Here is a 22216-nt window from a genome sequence, read left to right as displayed (position 1 = left end):
AAGACAAGCACCACAATCTTTTTATTTTTTTCATGTTTTGGTTGTACCTGTCGGCCGATAATCTTATCATCCAGGTTATCCCAGAGCATCTTAAGCTCGGACATGGGCTCCTGGATGGTGCAGCGATCTGCCTCCTCTGTCACCTTCTTCAGCAGGAGGCCAGCCTGGTGGTTCAGACGTTCCATCTCAATCTGAAGCTGGTACGCTTCGACCTTGAACTCCTAACACACAGAACACAAAGACATGATGTATATAAACTTTCAGTATATCGTCATTCTGCCATGAATGCATATATTCAATGAACACTGTAGTTGTTGGATTGTATACAAAATCAAATCTGATCCATCATTTATCTGCTCATGTTCTGTTATTACAATGTTACTGTACTGCACCTTGAGCTCAGCAATCTGCTGTTTGACAGTTTCCAGGTCTGTACCCACAGGTGACATGGAGTCCAGTTTGCTGTCCAGGATATCCACCCAGTCAAACATGCCCTGTGTGCAACGCAAAAGTGCTCTTTGTTACTGGGAGACAAAAGGTTTTGCACAAATGTAATACTGTATTTAAACACATGCATATGGAAGCGGGTAACATAAATTAAAACACAATAAAAATGATCAAATAAACCCCATGCTGTCGTTTTAGAGGATTATAAATGTTTTTACACTTTGTCAAATCAAAGCAGCAGTGTGGAGGGATGCTTAATTCATGCGGGTCGCAGCATGGGTGGTTTTGCACTTAATTGGACCCTCATAAAACTGCTGTATCACTGCAGCTGACTGTGATAAATTACAACCTGGGCTTTCAACCAAAAGCCTTGAAAACAGTCTGTTTCTTTGTGTATGCTAACATGGATTATTCCAATCATTTTGTACAAAAACAAGGACAAACTTTGGTCTCCTCTTTTGAAGAAATGCCAAACCTGAAAGGTTATAGTCATGAGGGCATATTTTGGATTATTTTTTAAATAATTTTTACTTTCACGCAATCCAGAAGTCAATTCAATAAATGTATAAATGTGTCTTTAAAGAAAATACATAATGGCTTTATATGTAATGAAATAGCAATCAACATACCTGCAAGCCGTCCTGGAACTGCACGGCAGCCTGCATGGCCTCCTCCAGCCTCTCAACTCGTTCTTTCCACGTCTTATTGAGATTTTCCCATGCCGAGTTCACCTGAAGGTATCATTTCACACGAGTCACATGCACAATTCAGCAAGTTTATCATGAAAAAGGGGATTTTGAAGGCTAATTTGTCACCTCATCAATACTCTTCTTAATGACAGGTTTGTCAGGTTCTCCACAGGCGGTCATGAGCTCTGCTCCCTGTGTCTGAACTGAATCCAGCTCATCTTGAAGCCCATCGATCTCCTCCTTGAATCCCTATGTAGATAAAACGGACACGTTGTAAACGTACAAAAGCTCTCTGGTTCTCATTTATGTCGCAACTCTACCTCCACAAATTCCTGCTGCTGTTTGACAACCGAGGGATCTACTCCAGGCTCCTCGAGCTCCCTCAGCAGGTCCTGGCTGTCCTTGATGGTGGCGATCAAAGCGCAGTGATCACACCAGAACCTTTCAGCGAGATCCATCACATCCAAAAGCTTGGCCTCTCGCTCCTCTAGCAAGGATTGGATGTCCGTCCACAGGAAGACCATCTGGTCCAGTTTGTCTTGGACAACTTGTGGGGAAGAGGAGAGAATCAATTTAGAGGCAAGAGATAAAAACATAGGGGGGGTTTTACACACCCATACTATGACTATAGTATGATACCTTTGGCAGATAAGTCCCTGTCTGCACCTTCTGACCGTGCAATCATCTCTTCACCTCGTTGCTTCAGCGTCTCGTAGGAAGGCTGCAGTTTCTCCAGGTCCATGCTGACACATTTATTCTCCGTTATTTGCTCTTTGATTTTGTCCACCTCCACTGAGATGGAGGGAGGCTGGTGCAGTCGCTCTGCAATCCGCTCCAGAGATTCCAGCATGGGGTGGATTTTATCATGGAACTGGGGTGGAACATTGAAAGAGTTTGTTTCAGTCATTCAAGTAATCAACATCAAAAAGTGTGAAATTACACAGCCGAGTCTTTTGGTGGCAAAATGTGTCTCCAAGCGAACCATTAAAACGTATTTGTAATTCACACCCGACTACCCTCCGCTTCTGAGCAAAGATCCACCGTTGTCTTTACTCGCAAGTGATTACACAGAACCATAATCATTAGATGCGCAGATGTCACATTATGATATCATCTCCGAGGCACACAGGAAGGATATGAAGACACTGGGTCATTTGCACCAGATAGGACAAAACCAAAACCCAAACCAGTTGCTCTGAACATGGCTGTTTAGAGGTTGTCGAGTGTACTGTAATTGTAAATTCTTAGGGTATTTTGATTGAACAATTTGCATAATTAGCGCATTGAAAACTCCTCACCTGAGTGGATTTAGAGATGGCCTCGTCCAAGTTAGCAGCTCTCTCTTTGACATCTGCCTTCAGCCGGGTGTAGAGATGCTCAGCTGTTGTGTACTTCTCTCTGATGGGTATCCCTTCCGCTGGGCTCAATTCCAGTAACTGAGGTCCGGTTTTATTCATCTTGTCGATGTGCGGTTTGTGCTCGGCAATCAGCTCTCGCATTTGCTGCATTTGAGGGCATCAACGTTACTTTTGTTAAACAACTACCAAAGCTTCTAAATGAAGTTGCTGACTGCAGCTTCTGTGTCTTCCTACCCTGAGTTCCTCTTGCTGCTGCTTCAGTGTTTCGTACTCGATGGCGGGCGGAGGAAGCTGGTTGAAGGTGCTCAGGGTCTCCTGAAGCCACGGCGACAGCTCTTCATAAGTTTCCCAGAACTGGCTTGCAAGAGACTGGGCTCGCTCTAGCTGCAGACAGCGCTCGGAGTTCAGTTGACTCACTGCACCGTACTTCTCTCCTAGAGTCTGGGTCTTGGCCTGACACAAAATAATATATTCTTAGGAAGGTAGGAGACAGTAGACAAGCAAATACTAAATGATATATTTTTCACCATTAACAGTTGTCGTTCCTCCGGCTTTTTGCTGCTCATGATGGCCTTTCCTGTTTTTACTATCTCATCCACAGCATCTTTGTGCCTCATGATGTCCATGGAGAAGATCTGGAGGAAAACACGCAAGCATGAGTTAGACTGAACACACCAAACCACACACAATGACGCACGATGCTACAGGCTGACCTTCTGTGCTTGGAGCTGGGCTGCAGTTTGATCTTGCCCCAGTTTGATCTCCTCCATGGACAACAGCTTTTTCTCAGCATCGACAAGCCATGCCAGTTCACAATCTGCTGCTTGCTCAAACTGGAAACAGAAAAAAGCACATTTTAGGAGCCAAACGAAGCCAACGATTCATTCAATTCATCCAGTTCTCCACCTCACCTGCTGCGACTTGAGGATGTCAGCGTTGATTTGGTCAACCTGCTGAGTGATGCTGTCACAGACGGCTCTGTAACGCTCATTGTCCTCTGTCACCAGCTTGTCAAGACCTTCTCTGGTGTGCCAGGGGATCAGATCCAGGAGGGAACTGCTCAACTCATTCAACGTGTCTATTGCAGCTTTTTGGTCTTTGGTCTCCTTCAGCAAGTCCTGGACAAGAGAAGCACAGGTTACATCAGAATGAATGAAAATGAAAATATGTCTTTTGTTATGAATCAAACATCCCTAAATTATGTAATCACTGTAGTATTCAGTGGATTGCTATGATATTTAGAGGCTATTACACAATGGAAACACAAAAAAGTTGTAAACAATTTTTCGTATCCCTGGGTTTTTTTGGGTGCAGCAAGATCAAAACAACCATTAACATACAAGAAAAATACAGGCACAAAATGACACAAAAAGAACTAAAAACAATAACCAAAAAAATATGCAGTTATGTAAAATAAAAAATATATATGTACTTCCCCCAAACAAGAATAAAATAAAAATAACAATCACATTATGATGCACCACACAAAAAAGCACTGCTACCAGATTGTTGTTGTTTTACTTCAAAATTATGCTCATTTTTTGGCCCTCTGTATTGAGTTGTGGACTCCTATAGAGCAGCTACACATGATAACCACCACAGAAAGCATTGTAGTTCTTCGGGAATCTGCACATATTCCAGCTGTATTTCTTTGGATTTCGTGGTTCCCATGAAAACGGTCTATTTTAATTTATTCCACCCACAGCCCGCCTCCAGGCATGCCCACTCTGCTGTGATTGGTCAAACTACTGAGTGTATGTAAAGAAAACTGTATAGGAGTCATATGTGTTGGATCCCAAATCCGATCCGGAAGTGGAGACGGTACAGTCCAAATTTTCTCAAGAAAAGAGGTTACTTCAAGACAGCATGGGTAGCATGGCTAGCATTGCTAGCAAGTAAACAGCAGAGCAGCACTTGGGGGAGGGCAGAGAGTAAGGAAGTCTGCCCCTCTGTGACATCACAAAGGAACGGTTTTACCACGCCTTTTCGAACTGAGCGTTTTGAGCCATCCCAAACTTTTTTAGGGCTCACTTCCAAATGCGCCAACCTCATGATCTGAAACTTTGGCATGGTTTAACACGAGAATACAACATTCTAACTACATTTATAGGTCAGAAAAGTGGATAGAGCAGTTTCATCTTGATCTCTAATATACATTGCTTAATGCCTCTCTGTGCTTGTACGACTCATCCAAATTAAATCTTGAAATAAAATGTTGTATTTCATAAATTTGGATGATGGTGACAGTTTTGTTTTACTACGAAGTGGTTGACTTCTCTCTATAATTGTGTGATAGATACACATTTTTATGTTGAAATGACTTCTAAACAGTTAAAAGCGCTGTTTGTTGTGGTTAAGTGCTGCAATGGGGGCACGAGGCTTCCAACATACAATAACACACCCTCTTCCTGCATAGCCATGACTGCTAATTGTGGATAGGTACTCCGTAACTGTGTGTGTGTGATTGTGCACACACACTATGGGCATATGCCTTTGCACAAGCCATGAGTGACAGCCATTTTGACATTTTTATTTGTTTAATTTAGTAGTTAATATAATCATTGTTGGACTTCTTACCTTTTGCATGTTTTGAACTTGAGTCAGCTGCTGGCCGACTGGCTGCTGGTCCACATATGAAGTGATCTGAGCCTCAACCTTCGCCAGCCAGGAGCTCAGTTCCTCGTGGGTATGCTGCACCTTGGTGGAGAGACTCAAAACACGCTGTAATGTGTTCAAAACATTGTCGCTCATAGAGGTGATCTCAGCATATTTAGTTTTTATTCCATCCAGTTTGCCTTGGATAACAACCACCTCATCCCCTGCAAAATAGAAATAAATAAAACTGTAAGGTTTCATTTTGAGTGACTGAAAGCTTATTTCAGTCAGTAGACTTGCCTGTTGTTTGTTTCAAAAGCTCCATCCCATTGAAGAGAGCTTGGTCAACATTCTTTTTCCTTAATTCAATATCACTTTGTAGAGCCTAAAAGGAAAAGTGCAACGTTGGAGAATGAAAGAAAACATGTCCTTCTGAATGTAAAAAAAAGTAAAGAAAATACTGAGACATGATAGACTTCACAGAAAGGACAAAATTATGCCAGGCCTTGGGAGGACTGTGTACCCGTTGTTCTGCCGTCTGCTTTTCAAGGGTGTCTATTAAGTAGTCCTCCACGGACACGTCACTCAGCCGTGCGTGCACCTCGCTGAGCCAGTTCATGAGTGCCACCTCATCTTCCCCAAAGACCTGGGCATTGGCCAGGGCCTGCTGCAGCATCTCGGCTTTCCTCCTGCAGCGCTCCTGCAGCTCGATGTAAGCAGCCTGCGTGGCGTCCAACTTGGACTGAACAAAGTCCTTGTCGTCTACAGAGCTCACCGCTTTGAGCATCTGACCCAGACTGACGGCCTGAAACAGGTCTTTACTTCGATTCATAATCACCTCCTCTAAGGCCTGAGCGCAGGGGATGGGAAACAAGGTGACACCAACAGAAAAGACAAACAGAAAACCAACTGAAATTGAATGGAGATGGAACAAATGAAAAGCTAAACAACTTAAAAGACAGGATGGACGAAGAACTTAAAGGATGGTGCAATGACGACAAAGACGTGGTAGATTACCTTATGATGAGAAATCTGTTTTTCCAGCTTTGACGTTTCGGTGCCGATGGGTTCCGAGTTGGAAAGACGTTTCTCTGTGGCAGCGAGCCAGTCACTCAGGGGCTCCAAGGTCTCGTGGAACTGCTGAGTCACCACCAGAATGCTCTGGAGCTGCTTATTCCTGAAACATACAAGAGTAAAGTATCATTACTGGGGGATACAAATAATGTGCACTAGGGTACATCAAAAAACACAAGTATTGAATTTTGATATGGCTGGGTACTAAAAGTGTTCCAATATATGTCGAAACAACACATACAAAATATTTTTCCAATACATGATTATTTAGGGGTGCCACCATACATCTGTTTTATGGAATAAAGTGGTGAACAGTTCAATGGTCGCCATGGAGATTTGAGGTCAGCAAAGACGGCAGTTCAAGAACTCTCAGGTGATCTTTATGTTTTTGTTGGTATTTGTACTCTTATTATACTCATATTACTAGCAAATTTGTGGTTTTGTCTTTGTAATTTCAATGATTTGTAGTTATATTTATAGGTATTTAGTGCTCATTACCTCTACTGTAGCTAACATTAGCTAACATTAGCTAGCTAGCTGAACTGTAGCTAACATTAGCTAGCTACAGTTTGCTAATGACAGTTAGCTAATAGCTGAGCAAGCCTAACATCAACAACAGTAATATAGAGTAGACAGTATTACTGATGCTTCATATTTACAATATTTTTACATATTTACATTTACATATTTGGTTAATGTTCTTATCCCTGTGAGTTTCTAGTGAGTTTGCCAGTAGAGAGAGTTTGTTATTTAAATGTGTTACTATTGCTCCTTGTGTTTACAATAAAATACAAATAAAATAAAAAACATAGTGTTTAAACTTTATATGTATGTCAAATATCATAAAATTCAGGGTAAGGCCATGTGAACATGTCCCATTTACCGCCATTCATTTTGTCAATAGGACAAATGAATGGAGAATCTTGAAAGTTGAATTCTGAGGAATACCCAATCTGCCCAAAGAGAAAACAAATATATTTACTTTGATAACCCTATAGAAAATGATGCTGTATAGAAGTTCATTGTACTCAACATTTCCAGGTCGACTTTTTTGGCAATTAGACTAGAAATTGCACAGTTTATGTGCGAGGTGGCACCCCTAAATCTCAATGGATTTCCTCAAAACTTTGCAAAAGACATTTTTATGTTCATTAGAAAAAAATGGAATGCCAGCCAAATTGATATTATGAAATTAAAATTACCCATTCAAATTTGATGCACCCTAATGTGCACTCATATAAATGTTTGTCAAGTTGCGTCTCTTTGTAATAATAAACGCTGTATACCGTAAGTGCTTGAAATGTAAAATCTTATTATAATTACTTCATTTATTTTTTCAAGTTCATGAATGCTTTCGAGTGCATGAGAAAGTGAAGGAGATGTCACTCTCTTTCACCACAGTTATTTGACATAATTTAATAATTGTCAACGTGCAAATTGCACAACACAGCACCAAAACAAACAATGTTGTCGTAGATGTTGGTCCGTCATGACACTTAACCGCACGAAAAATAAAAAACATAAGTAAAACATTTTTTGCCAGCCTCGATATATTGACATGTGTACACCTGGGCATGTTGGTTTTACAGTGGAACAAACAGAGTCAGTTAAAGCTTGCTGTCTCTTTAAAGCCTCTTTCTCCCAGTGGGTGGAGGCGGGGCTGCTAGTGAGTGCACACACAGAGTTCTGCAAGTGAGCGTCGAATGAAGGCACGAAAGCGATGGTTTCTAAGCTGAATTCCACAGCCCCATTGTGGGAATATTTCCTTAACGTTAACTGGGTAGTTGTTGGGTAAATGTAGTTAAATGTAATCTAGTGCTTACAATGTATACAGAAAGTGAAACTTAAGTGTGGTAATATTGAAAGGCTTTTGAAACATAAGAAGGGTGATCTAAGTGTAAATATGGTACCTTTTAGACAAATTGCCTCACCCTCTCATTGGGGAATTATGGTTGGCCCTTCACGGGTAAAAGGGGCTGGGTGGATTGTTGGGGAAGAGGCCTGTTGTGTGTGCTGGGGGAAATATGGTTAGATTGTCTGGTAAAATACAGTTAGTAATTAATAGTTAATAATAGTCTGGTGTGCATTTCAGAGGCTATGGCTATCCCGGGCTAGTAAGAGGCAATTTTTCCAACTTGAAATCTTACAGTCTACTATAGTGGCCAATACTGGTGTACAAGTGACTATAGGAGTATTATTTCATGCCTAGAGGGCTCTAATGTTGAAAGAGGAAAACAGGTTTTCTTTGATTTAACTATGGAAATATCCAATTTATTAATAAGGAATCCTACTTCCGGAAATTCTCTTTTCAGTGTCGGGTCTGGAACCAATTATCCACAATAAATGAGGGATTACTGCAAATGAGTTTAGTTGGGATAGTTTAGCATAAAGTGTGGAAAGAGCAAGTCCAGAGATTGTATTTTACTAATAACCTCATAATCCTTATTTTCTGTGGAGTAAGTTTCATCCAGTATTAAGAAAATAGTTGTGAATAGATCGGTCAAGGTGAGCAAAATTCATAACTATTCTTTTCCGTATCCGCTGATGTGATTACATTCTAAATAGTCCCAGATATAAATCCACACACAGATAGTATGGAAACAAAGTAATGAAACTAATTTCTCCACATATTGTGTGTTGAAGCAACAGGCTGCACACATACACACTCACCTATTCTCAGCCTTTTTTAACAGCGTTTCCCACCTCTGCCCCAGGGATTCAATCTCCTTTGCAACCTTCTCCTTATCCACAGACTCTGCTAGTTCTGCAAGCTTTCCTCCTTCTTTTTTGATCAGCTCCACCGTGGGCTTGCGGTCATCCAACAGTCTCTGTAGGAGCTGCCAAAGACGAACAAAAGAGAAGACTTATTGGGCATCATTAAAATGCTTTGAGCAAAGGCGTTTCTTCATGGTGAAAAAGGAACAGTCAATGGCAGACATATTAAGTATCCATTAAAGCTTTGCAGACTGCATTCACGCTTTATAATGAATGTCGTTTAAAACAAGATGAATTGTAAAGCCTTAATGTTGCTTGAACTCGTAAATTGAATGTTTGGTGCTTACTTTCTGCTCTTGTATTTGTGCCTTGACTACTTTAAACTCTGCAGAGGGGGGCTTCTGATTGGCCATGAGTTCCTCTGTGTCGCTCAGCCAGCCGAGCAGAGACTCCAAAGCATCATGGAACCTTCCACAGTGCAACAGGGCTTCATGCAGCTGGGCCGAGCGCTCAGCAATCTGTGAATCACAAATAAAAATAGATATCACCTGTTTAGAAGTCGGCTGAAAGCAACCGCACGGAAATGGATTGATGCCACTCAATTTCAGTGTGGATTACAGTTCATGCAGGACATAACTAGCCTTTTTATTGAGAGTGTTCCACTTTGTGTTAACTTTCTCCAGGTCATCCTCAAGCTTCTTTGTGTTGGCACCTCTGGTGGCGTTCTGGATCAACCCCTGACTGAGGGAGCTGATGTCTTGAAGTTGTGTCTGCAAAGGATCAATATCTTCTTTCTGGAAAGCCTACGATCAAAAATGAAAAATGTAAGCACATATTTTACAATGACGGCTTCGGGAAAGTGTACCGTCATGGAGAACAAATAAGGTATTTAGGCGACAAGAAAGTCCACTTAAGTGGTTACATTTTGCATGTTATACCTAAAAAGCTAAAATGGTTTTTAGCCTGAGTTTAGTGGCACTTGTAAGCCACTTTTATATCTCAGAAAATAGCCAACAACCTCTCCACACTGCCTTCATTAGCTGCCATTTTCTCTGCTCGTTCTATTTGGGATCAAGTTGACCCGGCAATTGATGTAATTGTTGGCAATTCTTAGGAGTTACGTGAGGAGTTACGTTCCTGTGCCAAAGGGAATAGCAGAAATCTGAGATACGGATTTGAAGTTTAACACCCGAGACTCACTTATCCTGCCCTGTTTTACTAAACGCAATTGTCACTTTGATACCTCACAGCAGATGATAATCTGACCTTGTCCTGGCTCTTTACTACAGTAAACCTCCGATATATCGGACTCGGATATATCGGAAATTCGCTCACAACGGACAGATAAAAAAGAACCAATTTTTCTGTAATGCATTTCCAATAAAAATTCATTGCATATATCGGATTTTTTATAACGGATTTCGCCTATTTCGGACAAAATCTCCAGTCCCGTTCCAATGCATTTCCATTAAATTTCTCGGATGGCCGCATCGTGGCGCTCCGATTCGCCGAATCGTGACAGGCCGCTATACGACGTCATTTGCAGCGTTTGCAGCGTTGCCTGTGCGTCCAGGTACATTGGAAACATAGTCAAGGAAGTGCCTTTTTATAACGGATAAAATCCGATTTACGCATATACCGGATATAAATCCGATATATGCGTAAAACAGACATTTTCCGGTATACGCATATAACGGATTTCGCTTATATCGGACAAAACCAGTGGGAACAATTGAATCCGATATAACCGAGGTTTACTGTACCTTTAAAGGCAGAATACTGGCGGAACAGCTTGATACCTCATTTCATGTTTGTGTTGTTTATGCAGAACAGCAACCCCGATAAAAGGTGGATAAATTCACCAGACTGTGAAAAAATGGTTTTAGCAAGAAAATGTCTACCTTTGGCAGAATTTTATCATTTTGTACATTAGTCATTGAGAAGTAAAGAAAATTGTGGAACACATGTCCTCTCTGCTGCACGGCAACAGAGTGGTTAGCACGCAGACCTAACAACGAGGAGACCCGAGTTCAATTCCACTCTCGGCCATCTCTGTGTGGAGTTTGCATGTTCTCCCCGTGCATGCGTGGGTTTTCTCCGGGTACTCCGGTTTCCTCCCACATTCCAAAAACATGCTAGGTTAATTGATGACTCCAAATTGTCCATAGGTATGAATGTGAGTGTGAATGGTTGTTTGTCTATATGTGCGCTGTGATTGGCTGACAAGTCCAGGGTGTACTCCGCCTCTCGCCCGAGGACAGCTGGGATAGGCTCCAGCACCCCCCCCCCCCCCCGACCCTCATAAGCGGTAGAAAATGTCCCAACAAAGACAATTTAGCCACAGCAATGACTGGTTCAATATCAAAATGACATTTTCAGGCATTTCTTGTTTAATTCTTCATATTAATAAGTTACCAACTGTGATGAAAACATCTTTGGCATAAGTAGAACTCGTGCAGCTGCAGATGAAAGAGATATCCTCATTCAATAAGCCATTTGTTAAATTTGAATCTCTCAGAATATTCATTCATTTTCTACCGCTTATCCTCACAAGGGTCGCGGGGGTTGCTGGAGCCTATCCCAGCTGTCTTTGGGCGAGAGGCGGGGTTCACCCTGGACTGGTGGCCAGCCAATCACAGGGCACATATAGACAAACAACCATTCACACTCACATTCATACCTATGGACAATTTGGAGTGGCCAATTAACCTAGCATGTTTTTGGAATGTGGGAGGAAACCGGAGTACCCGGAGAAAACCCACGCATGCACGGGGAGAACATGCAAACTCCACACAGAGATGGCCGAGGGTGGAATTGAACCCTGGCCTCCTAGCTGTGAGGTCTGCTAACCACTCAACCACCGTCCTGTAAAACTTTCTATGGAGTTTTACGTCTCATGGTTACACTAACTGGTGGTCTTAATCATAAAATCAACCATAAACATAACACTGGCTCGATTATGATCTCCAAAATTGCCTTGACAGTGAGTTTTTCCAGATCCTGTCCTACCATTTCCCCGACATGGCCAGGTTTAGCACTAGGATCCAGCTCACATAAACAACTCTCTTGATGCTCAGAGCAGCCAGTGAAGCCAAGCTTCCAGCCAAAGGCAGCTGCATGTAATCACACAGACAGACTTCCAGGCAACGTCATGACCGAAATCTAATTCAGCTATCACGTAATCAGATATGTACTGCGCTGAGCCAACATGGAGGACAACATGCTGTAGACTAACAAATGAAGATGATCTTAGAAAAAGGTGGCACCTGTGCGCTGAAATACGCCACAGGGTCCACTTCAGGACAAATGGCATTCAGCAAAGCCTCGATCTCTCCTGCGTGTTGGAATGCTTGTAAATCTTTCGGCAAGCAATCCTCCACGGACTGCAGAAACTCCTCCAGCTCCTCCATGGTGTACTGGGATGCTACTCGTTGCACCGTGCATGGTTTGGTTTGCTGCCGGCTATCAATGGGTAGAGTTACAGAGTTTCTGTAAATTTCAGGCTGAGTCACCAGCGTGGTGACCAACTCCATGTCTTCCTGTGGTGACACACCCTCTAACAACTCAGTCGTGGATAACTCATTGTCGTCTGTTAACGTCCGGGAATGCCACCCGGAGGTTTCACATGGAGTCCTAGAAGTTGTGGAGTATTTGAAATCTTCATTGCTCAGTGTGTGCTTTTCATTCCCGTCGGATTGTGCCGCTTGGACCAGACAACCACTTTGGTAAAGGGAATGGTTATCTCTAGTAGGAGAGAAAGGGAACTCATCCTGTCCTGAGCTCAGCGAGCGAAGTCTTTTCAAGTCTCCGGACAAGTGCATCGCCTCGGAGGATGACAGGCTTCTCGTGCCGTGGCCTGCTCTCCTGTGGGATCGTTGAGCATAATGTTCCCGCTCCACGGTAGGACTATATAGGCCTGAGTCCTCTTCCGATGTCAGCGAGCTGGTAACGCTCTGTCCTCTTTTGCTGCTGATCAAACCCGGTCTGTCCCCGCTACCTGAGCACAGGATTCCACTGCGGCTGGCATATTCTCCAAAGTTTGTGGGAGCAAAAGTCCGCCATGAGCGCCGACAATGAGGCTGCTTCTCTCCACTATGAGGACGTGACTTCGGCAGCACGGAATCAGTCGCTCTGATGACGTTCCCGTTGAGTTTAAGACGGTCGTAGACAACCCGTTCATCCAACGCGGCCGGCATGCGGCTCCTGAGTTCAAATGAACTTGAAGTGGAAAGGGCTCCATTTCCACACAGGTTGTTGAGGTCTAGAGTGCGGTGAGTGTAAGGTAAGGTGCCCGTAAAGTGGCGGGACGCGAGACTGCCCTTAGAGCTGGAGTCTATCTGCTCATTGAGCCTCACGGTGTCATAAATGGACCTCTGAGGCACATAGCAGTCATCAATGGTCAGGTCCTCCTCCTCCCCCTTCCCCATGCAGGATGGGTTTTGTCTCAGGCAATCTGGTCTGCTCAGCGGTTTCCCCATGCCAAAGCAAGCCTGTCTGTTGACTACAAAGAAAACACTAGGACTAGGACACTAGGACACTAGGACGCTAGGACACTAGGACTGTACTAGAGGTGTATCTCGCTTGAGGGCAAAGTGCACACTTCGTATTATTACAAAATGTGCAAAGAAAATTTTCTTTAAAATAAGTATTGCTTATACATGTTTAAAAAATAGCATCTATTATAAATTATAGTGCACTGATATTTAAATAATATACATTCTAGGATACTACAGTCAATGATGACCATGATTTAGGCTCTTTCCACTCTCCATTTCCAAAAGTTAATCCCATATTTTCTGTTTCAAGGTGCATCCTTTCTTTCCCTGAAATCCTTGCATCCAGCATCCATGCGGGCAAAAGCTCCAAAAGGTGCAAAGTGAAAAATATCCATGCACAATTCCGGCAGGCTGTGAGAAAAAGTGTGCGGTTATTCCAAAGTGCGCTGGTACTCGGAGGATAAACAAAACAGCCTGCCCTTCCTCCCTCGCCGCTCGGCTCACAGTGACACCCTCCTGGCAGAGGCTTCCATGCCCCGCCCCCCGCTCATTATTCACACAACATCTGCCACAACTCCATTTGTGCTCGGGAGCCGCGCCGGCACATGTTGATTGGTGGACGTATGACCCCCCCTCCCACCCACTTCTAATTCCCTTTTATGTCTGCATGGCCCATATGACTTCACTTCTAAGCCATCTTCTACATGCTGATATAATCACTCACTTTTCTTTTGTGTTTTTTGGGAGAAACTGGGGGGGGGGGGGGGGGGGGGGGTTAGAGCACATACTCTAATTACATCACAGTCAAATAGATACAAATCCATCGCCTTTTCTACTCTGTATGGTTTTGCCCGACTCTGCAGATACTGTATTCTTAATTACACTGGAATGCTGAGGGAGGCGCAGGTCCCAGGTAATTTAACACCAGCGGCCGTGCCAAGTACATGAAGGGGCTTTTTTTGACCTGGCTGGGGAGGTGGAGGAGATGATGACAGGAATTTATTTTTGTTTCCTGGATTGTCTGCACCATGGAAAATGGGGTAGGGCAGAGAACAACCCCGACTCCTTTGTCCCGCCTCAAATGCATGGGAGGAGACGGATAGAAGATAAATTAGAAGCAAAAGAATCAGCTTTTTCTCCAGAAGGTCATTTTGTTCTCTTTGTCCCTTTAAATAGATAGTGGAAATGGTCAAAGAAAAAGAAAAAAAACACTATTTGACTTATTTTAGTCCAGTTCTATTCATCATAATACATACAATATAGTTATTACTCATATCAGAATATGCAGTTTGGGACTCATATGACATTTTAATGTAATGGTTTGTTTTGCCACGTCAATCACAGTTCCGGCACAATTTTCAGTCCAGATCAGGTGTTTTCCAAGAGAGGTTCAGGGAAGGCACAGCAGCTTGAGAAATGAAAGAAAAACATAATTTTGTGTAAACACAGTCTGGGGTAAGCTGAAAACAGCATTTCCATGGACTAGACTAGATCAATTGTCATGAGGATACTCCAGGGGTTTGCACAATGACTTTTCCCTCAGAAAACATAATACGGCGGGGGCCTCCTCTCCTCTCCTCTCCGAAAACTGGATTTTCTGGACTGGATCTTGTGGCATTTTTGCATACAGTATATTTACTCAATCAGTGTAGTAACTAAAAATCAGTGAATCATGCCTTTAAACATAGGTGACGTTACCGGGGCAGGTTGGAAAATATGTTTTCCTTTACCTTTCCTGACTTTACTTACAAATCATAGGAATGGAACACCAGTTGGAAATAGGAGAACAGGACCACAACCTTTACTAATCTCTCATTTGGTGGACTATAGCCTCTACTAATTGTTTCTGCTTTATGCGTCATTGCTGTTTTCGTAGTAAGCAATATTATTGTCACTTTTTTACCGTCATCTCCATCAACATGGGTTAACAACAGTGACTCAGAAGATCACGGTTGTGAGTAACAACAGAGACTGATGTAACGTCTGCACTGCATGGGAGCCACCCACGCTATAAGCCCCCCCCCAAGCAGTGTTTAACCACTGCTCTGTCTATATGATCCCATACAGTACAGATACTGTTCATACAGTACGCACCTTCCACAGGCCAGTTCCAAGAGCTCTTGCATGATGCATTACGTCATGCATATCGCCCTCAAAACTTGACCTAAAATGGTAAGAGAGGAATCCAAGAGCACTCTTTCTCTGTTTATTCCTGTAGTTCTCTAAAGCCAGTAACATGAACCTCATCCTTAGACTACAAATCAGAGTGTGATATCGTTTGTCAATGTTTTCTTAGTTGCGGCTAAATATAAGAAAAGTTCCAGCTCTGCTTTGCTGTTTTTGACACTGCTTTAATACGATAACAATACACCGGGGCTTTCCCACCGAGTCCCAGCTGATTTCATGCAGAAGAACAAAGAGGGGGTGGGGGTATCACTTAACTCCCCCCGTCCCTGCCACCCAAATGATAATTTCATCCATACAATTTAAATAGAGGTCTGCTATGTTACCCAATGTTTGCCAAAAAGAGAAACACAAAAAAAAAATCCCTTGACCTATATCTTTGCACAAACACATCTGTTTACATTGTTTCATTGTAATGCTATTTAATTCCTTCAATGATACAACGTGTTTAGAATACTACTGGGCTGGCTGAATGTAGGCTAATCCTCTTTTGCAGAACTCCATAGGAATTTACAGGCTTTTAAAATATTTGACCTTGTTAACAGCTCCTATTTTATCCTCCATTGATAACAATGGCGACATCCAACTGTCCTGTTAAAATTAAAAACAGACCCTCCAGATCTAGTTGTGATTATAACTTAGGTCCATATGTATAAATATACAGGTCAAATACTGAATAAAAGTTGCTGTTTTACTAGAAATGATGTGTTCAAGTACAGGATACACTTCACTTGTTAAAGTAAGCAACAAAATGATGAATGATTACAACAATGGACAATAAAAAGGTAGTGTAGGCACTTCCTGTTAAGTTAAGGATAGAAGCCCAAGATCCTTGGCCTTAAGTGTCCCAAGTCTACCTTACGCCTTACGTGGCATCTCCTTTGTTAACAGCAGATGTCACAGACGAGCATGCAGTCCCCTGAGGTTTGATTGGTGCTTTTGGAGTGAAAGCGTTGAATGGAGCTGGTCGGTAATGTGCCTCCATTGATGTGGAAATGATGTGCATATTTCAGCACTACCCATGACAGTAGAACTATGTCATTATGATTGAGCTCAGTTAGGGAACACTTCATTAGGTACAGCTGTACAATCAAATGAGATCCATTCCAAGAATCCTAGACTCCAGTACACTATTAGGATCAATATTCATGTCAAAAGTAAAAGCACAAAATAATGATATCGGTGCTCCACATAGTACACAGCTCAGCGTGTACGCAGTATTTCCAAGTTTCGCCTTTGGATTGTAAATATGCAACGTGCTGGTTATGCAAGGGAGGAGTAAGACGCCTTCTTTTAATCAAATATCCTTTGTCAATGTTGCGTGTCGTGCTGAATAATTTCACTTCTTGTATTAATCCAGACTTTCATACTTTGTAATTTGCTCTTACGCGGATGTTTGAATGTGCCAGATACAAATTGTATTGTTGCCAGCATTATGTAATTGAATTCATTTTTCTTAATTCATTCAAAATACGACCGGTTTTTCTTGATTGTAAGGGAACATTATTTTTTTTAAGGATTATTTAAACTGAATATAGAACTTTTTTTTTATTCAAAAATCCTTAAACTGTATTATGGAAAGCAGGAAGTGAACAAATGTAACAGTTACTGATTGTAAAAGTACCAGATGGAGGGGTAGGATTTAATAAGCTTTGCTTCTTCCTACTCCTTTGGAAGAAGGTGGAACTGGGAACTGATTATGGGATGCACTCAATTGTAATCTGAAGCATGTTCAAATGAAATAAAACCATTACCATTACCATTACCATTACCATTACCATTACCATTATTACTTTCTGCCACCCTCGGCCATCTCTGTGTGGAGTTTGCATGTTCTCCCCGTGCATGGGTCTTCTCCGGGTACTCCGGTTTCCTCCCACATTCCAAAAACATGCTAGGTTAATTGGCGACTCCAAATTGTCCATAGGTATAAATGTGAGTGTGAATGGTTGTTTGTCTATATGTGCCCTGTGATTGGCTGGCCACCAGTCTAGGGTGTACCCCGCCACTCGCTCAAAGACAGCTGGGATAGGCTCCAGCACCCCCCGTGACTCAAGTGAGGAAAAAGCGGTAGAAAATGAATGAATGAATGGAACTTTCTGTACATTATAGTATTTGTCTTATTTTGTACACCATGTTTATGTGTGACATGCGTCCAGTGGGATCACAGTAAAAGCGTGGCCTGACATTTGTTTGAGGGAAGACTTTCTGCCTACTGTATATTGGTATCGGTTGATACTGGTATATGAAATGGAGAGCTGAACAATATCAGTACACAGTATCGGCTATCGGTAAGAAAGCATCTCTGTTATGCTACGTTCACACCGACGCCGAATGTCGCGCTTTGAATCGGCGACGAATTCGGCGTCATCTTTCAAAAAATCTCACGATCTCCTCAGATATGTTTATGCTCTGATACGCTCTGATACGAAATTCGTTCCCGCTTTAGGCGACAAATTAATTGTTACGCTTTAAATCAGGCTTTGATTCGTTTTAATACTCATTGATAAGCTTTGGTGCACTTATCACGCTTTAAATAACGCTCTGATACGATTATCAAGCTCTCTTGTGCATTGATAGGCTCTGTTAAGCTCTGTTACGCAATGGAAAATTTCGAGATCCCGACTGCATCCCGCCTCTGATCCAGAGCATATATAAAGATGCAGCAGATCCATTGATCCTATGAACCAAGCTCTGTTAAGCTTTCCTACGCTTTGAGCAAAACTTTGATAAGCTTTGTGACGCTTTGATAAGCATTAATACGCTCTCCCCGCTTTACGCAATTCGTGACAGATCGCCTCAATTTTTTAAACAGTTTAAAAATTTTTGGCGCTCTTGCCGAATGTCCCGAATTGCTCAAACCTTTCTTACGCTGTATTACGGTCTTTACGCTTTCATTAAGCTTTGTTACGCTTTGCCGCCGCTTTGCTCGACGATGCACTATTGTACATATACTATCTGTTGATTCATTGATCATACTGTTTATAATTTATATAATCTGCAATAACCATACTCTACTCTAGTCACTTCACTGCAATACTGTACATATTACTGCTATTATATATTGTCATATCCATAATGTTTATAATCTGTATAATCTACAATAGCCATATTATAGTCATTTCCATACCCTAGTCACTCCATTGCAATACTGTAAATATTATATTATATATTGTCATACCCATACTGTTTATAATCTGTATAATCTACAATAGCCATATTATAGTCATTTATATCCCTGTACATATCCTCACTGTATTATAGTCATAGCCTGTATAGTTTTATTTACATAGATCTGTCCATACTAATGTACTTATAAAAAATTGCACTTCTGGTTGGATGCTAACTGCATTTTGTTGCCCTGTACAAGTGACATGAGCAATAACAATAAAGTTGAATCTAATCTAATCTAATCTAATAAATGTCTAGACCAGGGGTCACCAACGAGGTGCACCCCAAAGCCACATGAGGCGCCTGCAAGCCTGCTTTGCGTTCAGGTTTTCAGTTAATAATGTTAGCGCACAAACCTTAAAGGCGTCCAGCTGCTGATTGATGATATCTGTCTCCATGCCGACTGCCCCCTGAGATGCCTCCTTGTCCACGGCTCGGCAAAGTTCATCTTCCACCTGCTGGAGTTTTCCGCAGAGGTCCTCCAGCTTGACAAGAGTACTCTGCACCTGCCTCTCCCTGCTTTTGGCTCTGTCCATCAGCTTGCCACACTGCTTACTCAGAGCATCAAGGTCTCTCTTCAGGCCCATCAGGTCAGGTGAGGAGTCGGTCTCAAGCATCCTCTTACAGCCGTGCCCTGCATCGGCCGTGTTGACCATCAGCTCTTGCAACTTGACTGTAAAACTCCCAATGCTGCCTTGCTGCTCCTTAAGAACCACCAAGTCCAGGTCCACTGGAGCCATGCTGTCCAACTCATCATCCAGGTCTGTGAAGCGGGTGAACATCTCACGGATGTTGTTTTGGAACTGCCCGATTCCTTGCAATTTACCTTCCAGGACCTGGCAGGTCTCCTCCAGCTTCTTCTGAAGGATGCCGTATTCTTGTTCTATGCTGTCAGCTTGAAGTAAGAGGTCTGTCGCTCCATCTGCATCTGGGATATCAACTACAAGAGTCTTTGCCAAGCTCTTCAGATGTTCTACTTGGTGTTGCACTCCGTCTAGACTCTTCTGTTGGGCTTTCATATTGGTTAAGTTCTTATTGCTTTGTCCCTGCACTCCTTGTAATTCATAAGCATCCAGAAGCTTCTTAGCTCCTTCAAGATGAGCTTTAGCATCTTTGGAGCCTTCATTGAATTCTTTAATTGCATGAGAGATCTTTTCCAAGGATTCTCTTTTGCTCTGAAGACCTTCCAATACGCTGTCCACCCTTTCAGAAATGGATGCCGCCTCTTCTTTGATTCCGTCAGTGTCTGTGTCTGCCACTTCAAGAAGGCTTCCTGCGGCGGCGTTGAGCTGCTCCATCATCCCTCTATGCTTGTCCACGTCCTTCTGGAGAGCTTTCACTTGAGAGATGGAATTATCCACAGCAGCAGGCTCAACAGAAAGTTTGACCCGACCCTCGTTGGCCTCACACTCCTCCACCCAAGAGCTTAGCTTCTCAACATGTTCCTCAAACTTCTGAGCTCTCTGAAGAGCAGCCTCAAGTTTCTCAGCTTGCTCCGCCGAGCTCTTCTTCACCTCCTGCCAGCTGGAAGACAAGAGAGACAGTTGCCCCTGCAATGCCAACTTCTCTGCCCCGTCAGTCCTGTGCAGAAGCATCTCCCCTTCTCCTGCGATCGTGTTGTATGTGGGCTCCTGTTGGCCGAGCGCCTTCTGCAGTCTACGGTGCGATTCCAGCGTTTTTTGCAGGACGGCGGCTTTGCCAGAGATGGGCAACGGCTTCATTTGGTCCTGCAGCTTCTCAGCCAGCCATGACTGGAAGTCTTTGGAGGTTTGATGGAATTGCTGGGAGTTGGCGAAGGTCGAGTTCAGCTGCTCGATTTGTTTAGCTGCAACATAAAAAAAGAGGACTCAGACAAGACTTAAAGCCAAACTGTGAAATGACTAAAGTTTATGTTTATATTTACTTACATGGTATTATTATTAAATCACATACATACATGACGTTAGCAAACAAAGTCAAATTGAAAACAATAGATGTAATATGAATTATGCTAAAAGTAAAGTTCTTCTTCTCCACTCTTACTGTTGGTACAGTTTCATGGATTAGTCTTCCAAACATAACAAACCTGCTCTTTCTTCCAGCTGTCTAAAAGGTTTGCTGACGCTCTCCAGTTGCCTGGCTAAGTCAGCTTTCAGATAGTCTTCAGTCACCATCGCTGTCAGTTCCGCATGAAAGCCCTCAGCCTGCTTCAGCTTTTTCCTCTCCTCTCTCAGCTGAACTGAGATGTTATGGACGTCCTCCAATCGCTTCTTCACGACATCGGGCTGGGTGCTGCTGGCCTGATGGTTGCCCAGCTGATCTTCAAGCTGAGCGGCGGTCTGGCTGAGACTTCTAAGCAGGTCTTGGAACTCTCCCGTCTTCTCCACAGCCTGGTCGATGAGGCCGTCTCGTCGGTCCAGTTGCGTCATAAGACCTTGCCACTTCTCGGTGACTGCGGTGAGCTGCTCCCTCACCAGCTTGCCGTTTGAGGGGTCCTGGTTCCCAGACGACTTTAGGATTGCAGAGGCAGCTTCCTGTAGCTGATCGTACTGAGGGCTTCGGCTTTTGAACTCATTCTGGAGGATCTGAACAAAGGAAAGACAAAATATGATCATTCCATTGCAAAACATAAGCGGAGACCTCGGACAATTTCCTGCTTTCAGTTTCAGGTTTAGTCGATTCATTCATTCACTTTCTCCTGTTTATCCTCACAAGGTTTGCGGGCGTGCTGGAGCCTATCCCAGCGGGGTACACCCTGGTCGCCAGCCAAGGGCGGGGGCACATATAGACCATTCCCACTCACATTCATACCTATGGACAATTTAGAGTCGCTAATTAACCTAGCATGTTTTTGGAATGTGGGAGGAAACCGGAGTACCCGGAGAAAACCCACGCATGCACGGGGAGAACATGCAAACTCAACACAGAGTTCCCCGAGGGTGGAATCGAACGCCGGTCTCCTAGCTTTGTGGCCTGCACGCTAACCACTCGTCTGCCGTGCAGCACAGGTTTACATATCGGATTAGTTTTATTATCCAGTATTTCAAATCCATCCCTGCATCCATTTTCTGTATCCGCACAATTTAATATTGTAATATTGTAATATTGTTCACAGTGGTATTTTTGTATAACATATACTCAAACTGGGCGGCACGGTGGTCTAGGGGTTAGCGCGCAGACCTCACAGCTAGGAGACCAGGGTTCAATCCCACCCTCGGGCATCTCTGTGTGGAGTTTGCATGTTCTCCCTGTGTTTTCTCCGGGTACTCCGGTTTCCTCCCACATTCCAAAAATATGCTAGGTTAATTGGCCACTTCAAATTGTCCATAGGATCCATGAATGTGAGTGTGAATGGTTGTTTGTCTATATGTGCCCTGTGATTGGCTGGCCACCAGTCTAGGGTGTACCCCGCCTTATGCCCGAAGACAGCTGGGATAGGCTCCAGCACACCCCGCGACCCTCGTGAGGAAAAGCGGTAGAAAATTAATGAATGAATGAATATACTCAA

General features: G+C 43.1%; 1 protein-coding gene across 23 annotated transcripts in view; it reads right to left on the bottom strand.

Moving 5' to 3' along the window:
- dst (dystonin) overlaps positions 1-22216 on the bottom strand; it is a 152671-nt gene that overhangs the window by 31759 nt on the left and 98696 nt on the right. For 19 of the 23 annotated variants that reach the window (XM_058058420.1, XM_058058421.1, XM_058058428.1 and 16 more), the window contains 20 exons: positions 20795-21293; positions 19086-20554; positions 9520-9681; positions 9226-9396; positions 8834-9000; positions 6107-6266; positions 5613-5939; positions 5390-5474; positions 5072-5313; positions 3406-3612; positions 3208-3327; positions 3022-3129; positions 2729-2947; positions 2435-2638; positions 1776-2007; positions 1457-1683; positions 1263-1385; positions 1077-1178; positions 393-494; positions 48-221 (listed from right to left, as the gene is read on the bottom strand). In XM_058058420.1, coding sequence (XP_057914403.1) covers positions 48-221; positions 393-494; positions 1077-1178; positions 1263-1385; positions 1457-1683; positions 1776-2007; positions 2435-2638; positions 2729-2947; positions 3022-3129; positions 3208-3327; positions 3406-3612; positions 5072-5313; positions 5390-5474; positions 5613-5939; positions 6107-6266; positions 8834-9000; positions 9226-9396; positions 9520-9681; positions 19086-20554; positions 20795-21293 — 5100 coding nt within the window. The remainder of the gene's footprint in view (positions 1-47; positions 222-392; positions 495-1076; positions 1179-1262; positions 1386-1456; positions 1684-1775; positions 2008-2434; positions 2639-2728; positions 2948-3021; positions 3130-3207; positions 3328-3405; positions 3613-5071; positions 5314-5389; positions 5475-5612; positions 5940-6106; positions 6267-8833; positions 9001-9225; positions 9397-9519; positions 9682-19085; positions 20555-20794; positions 21294-22216) is intronic. The other 4 variants (XM_058058432.1, XM_058058438.1, XM_058058443.1 and 1 more) reach the window with 1 other exon arrangement.

Source organism: Doryrhamphus excisus, chromosome 20, assembly GCF_030265055.1.
Source record: "Doryrhamphus excisus isolate RoL2022-K1 chromosome 20, RoL_Dexc_1.0, whole genome shotgun sequence".
In the NCBI taxonomy this organism is placed as follows: Eukaryota; Metazoa; Chordata; class Actinopteri; order Syngnathiformes; family Syngnathidae; genus Doryrhamphus; species Doryrhamphus excisus.
This window is presented reverse-complemented; position numbering and strand designations above follow the sequence as displayed.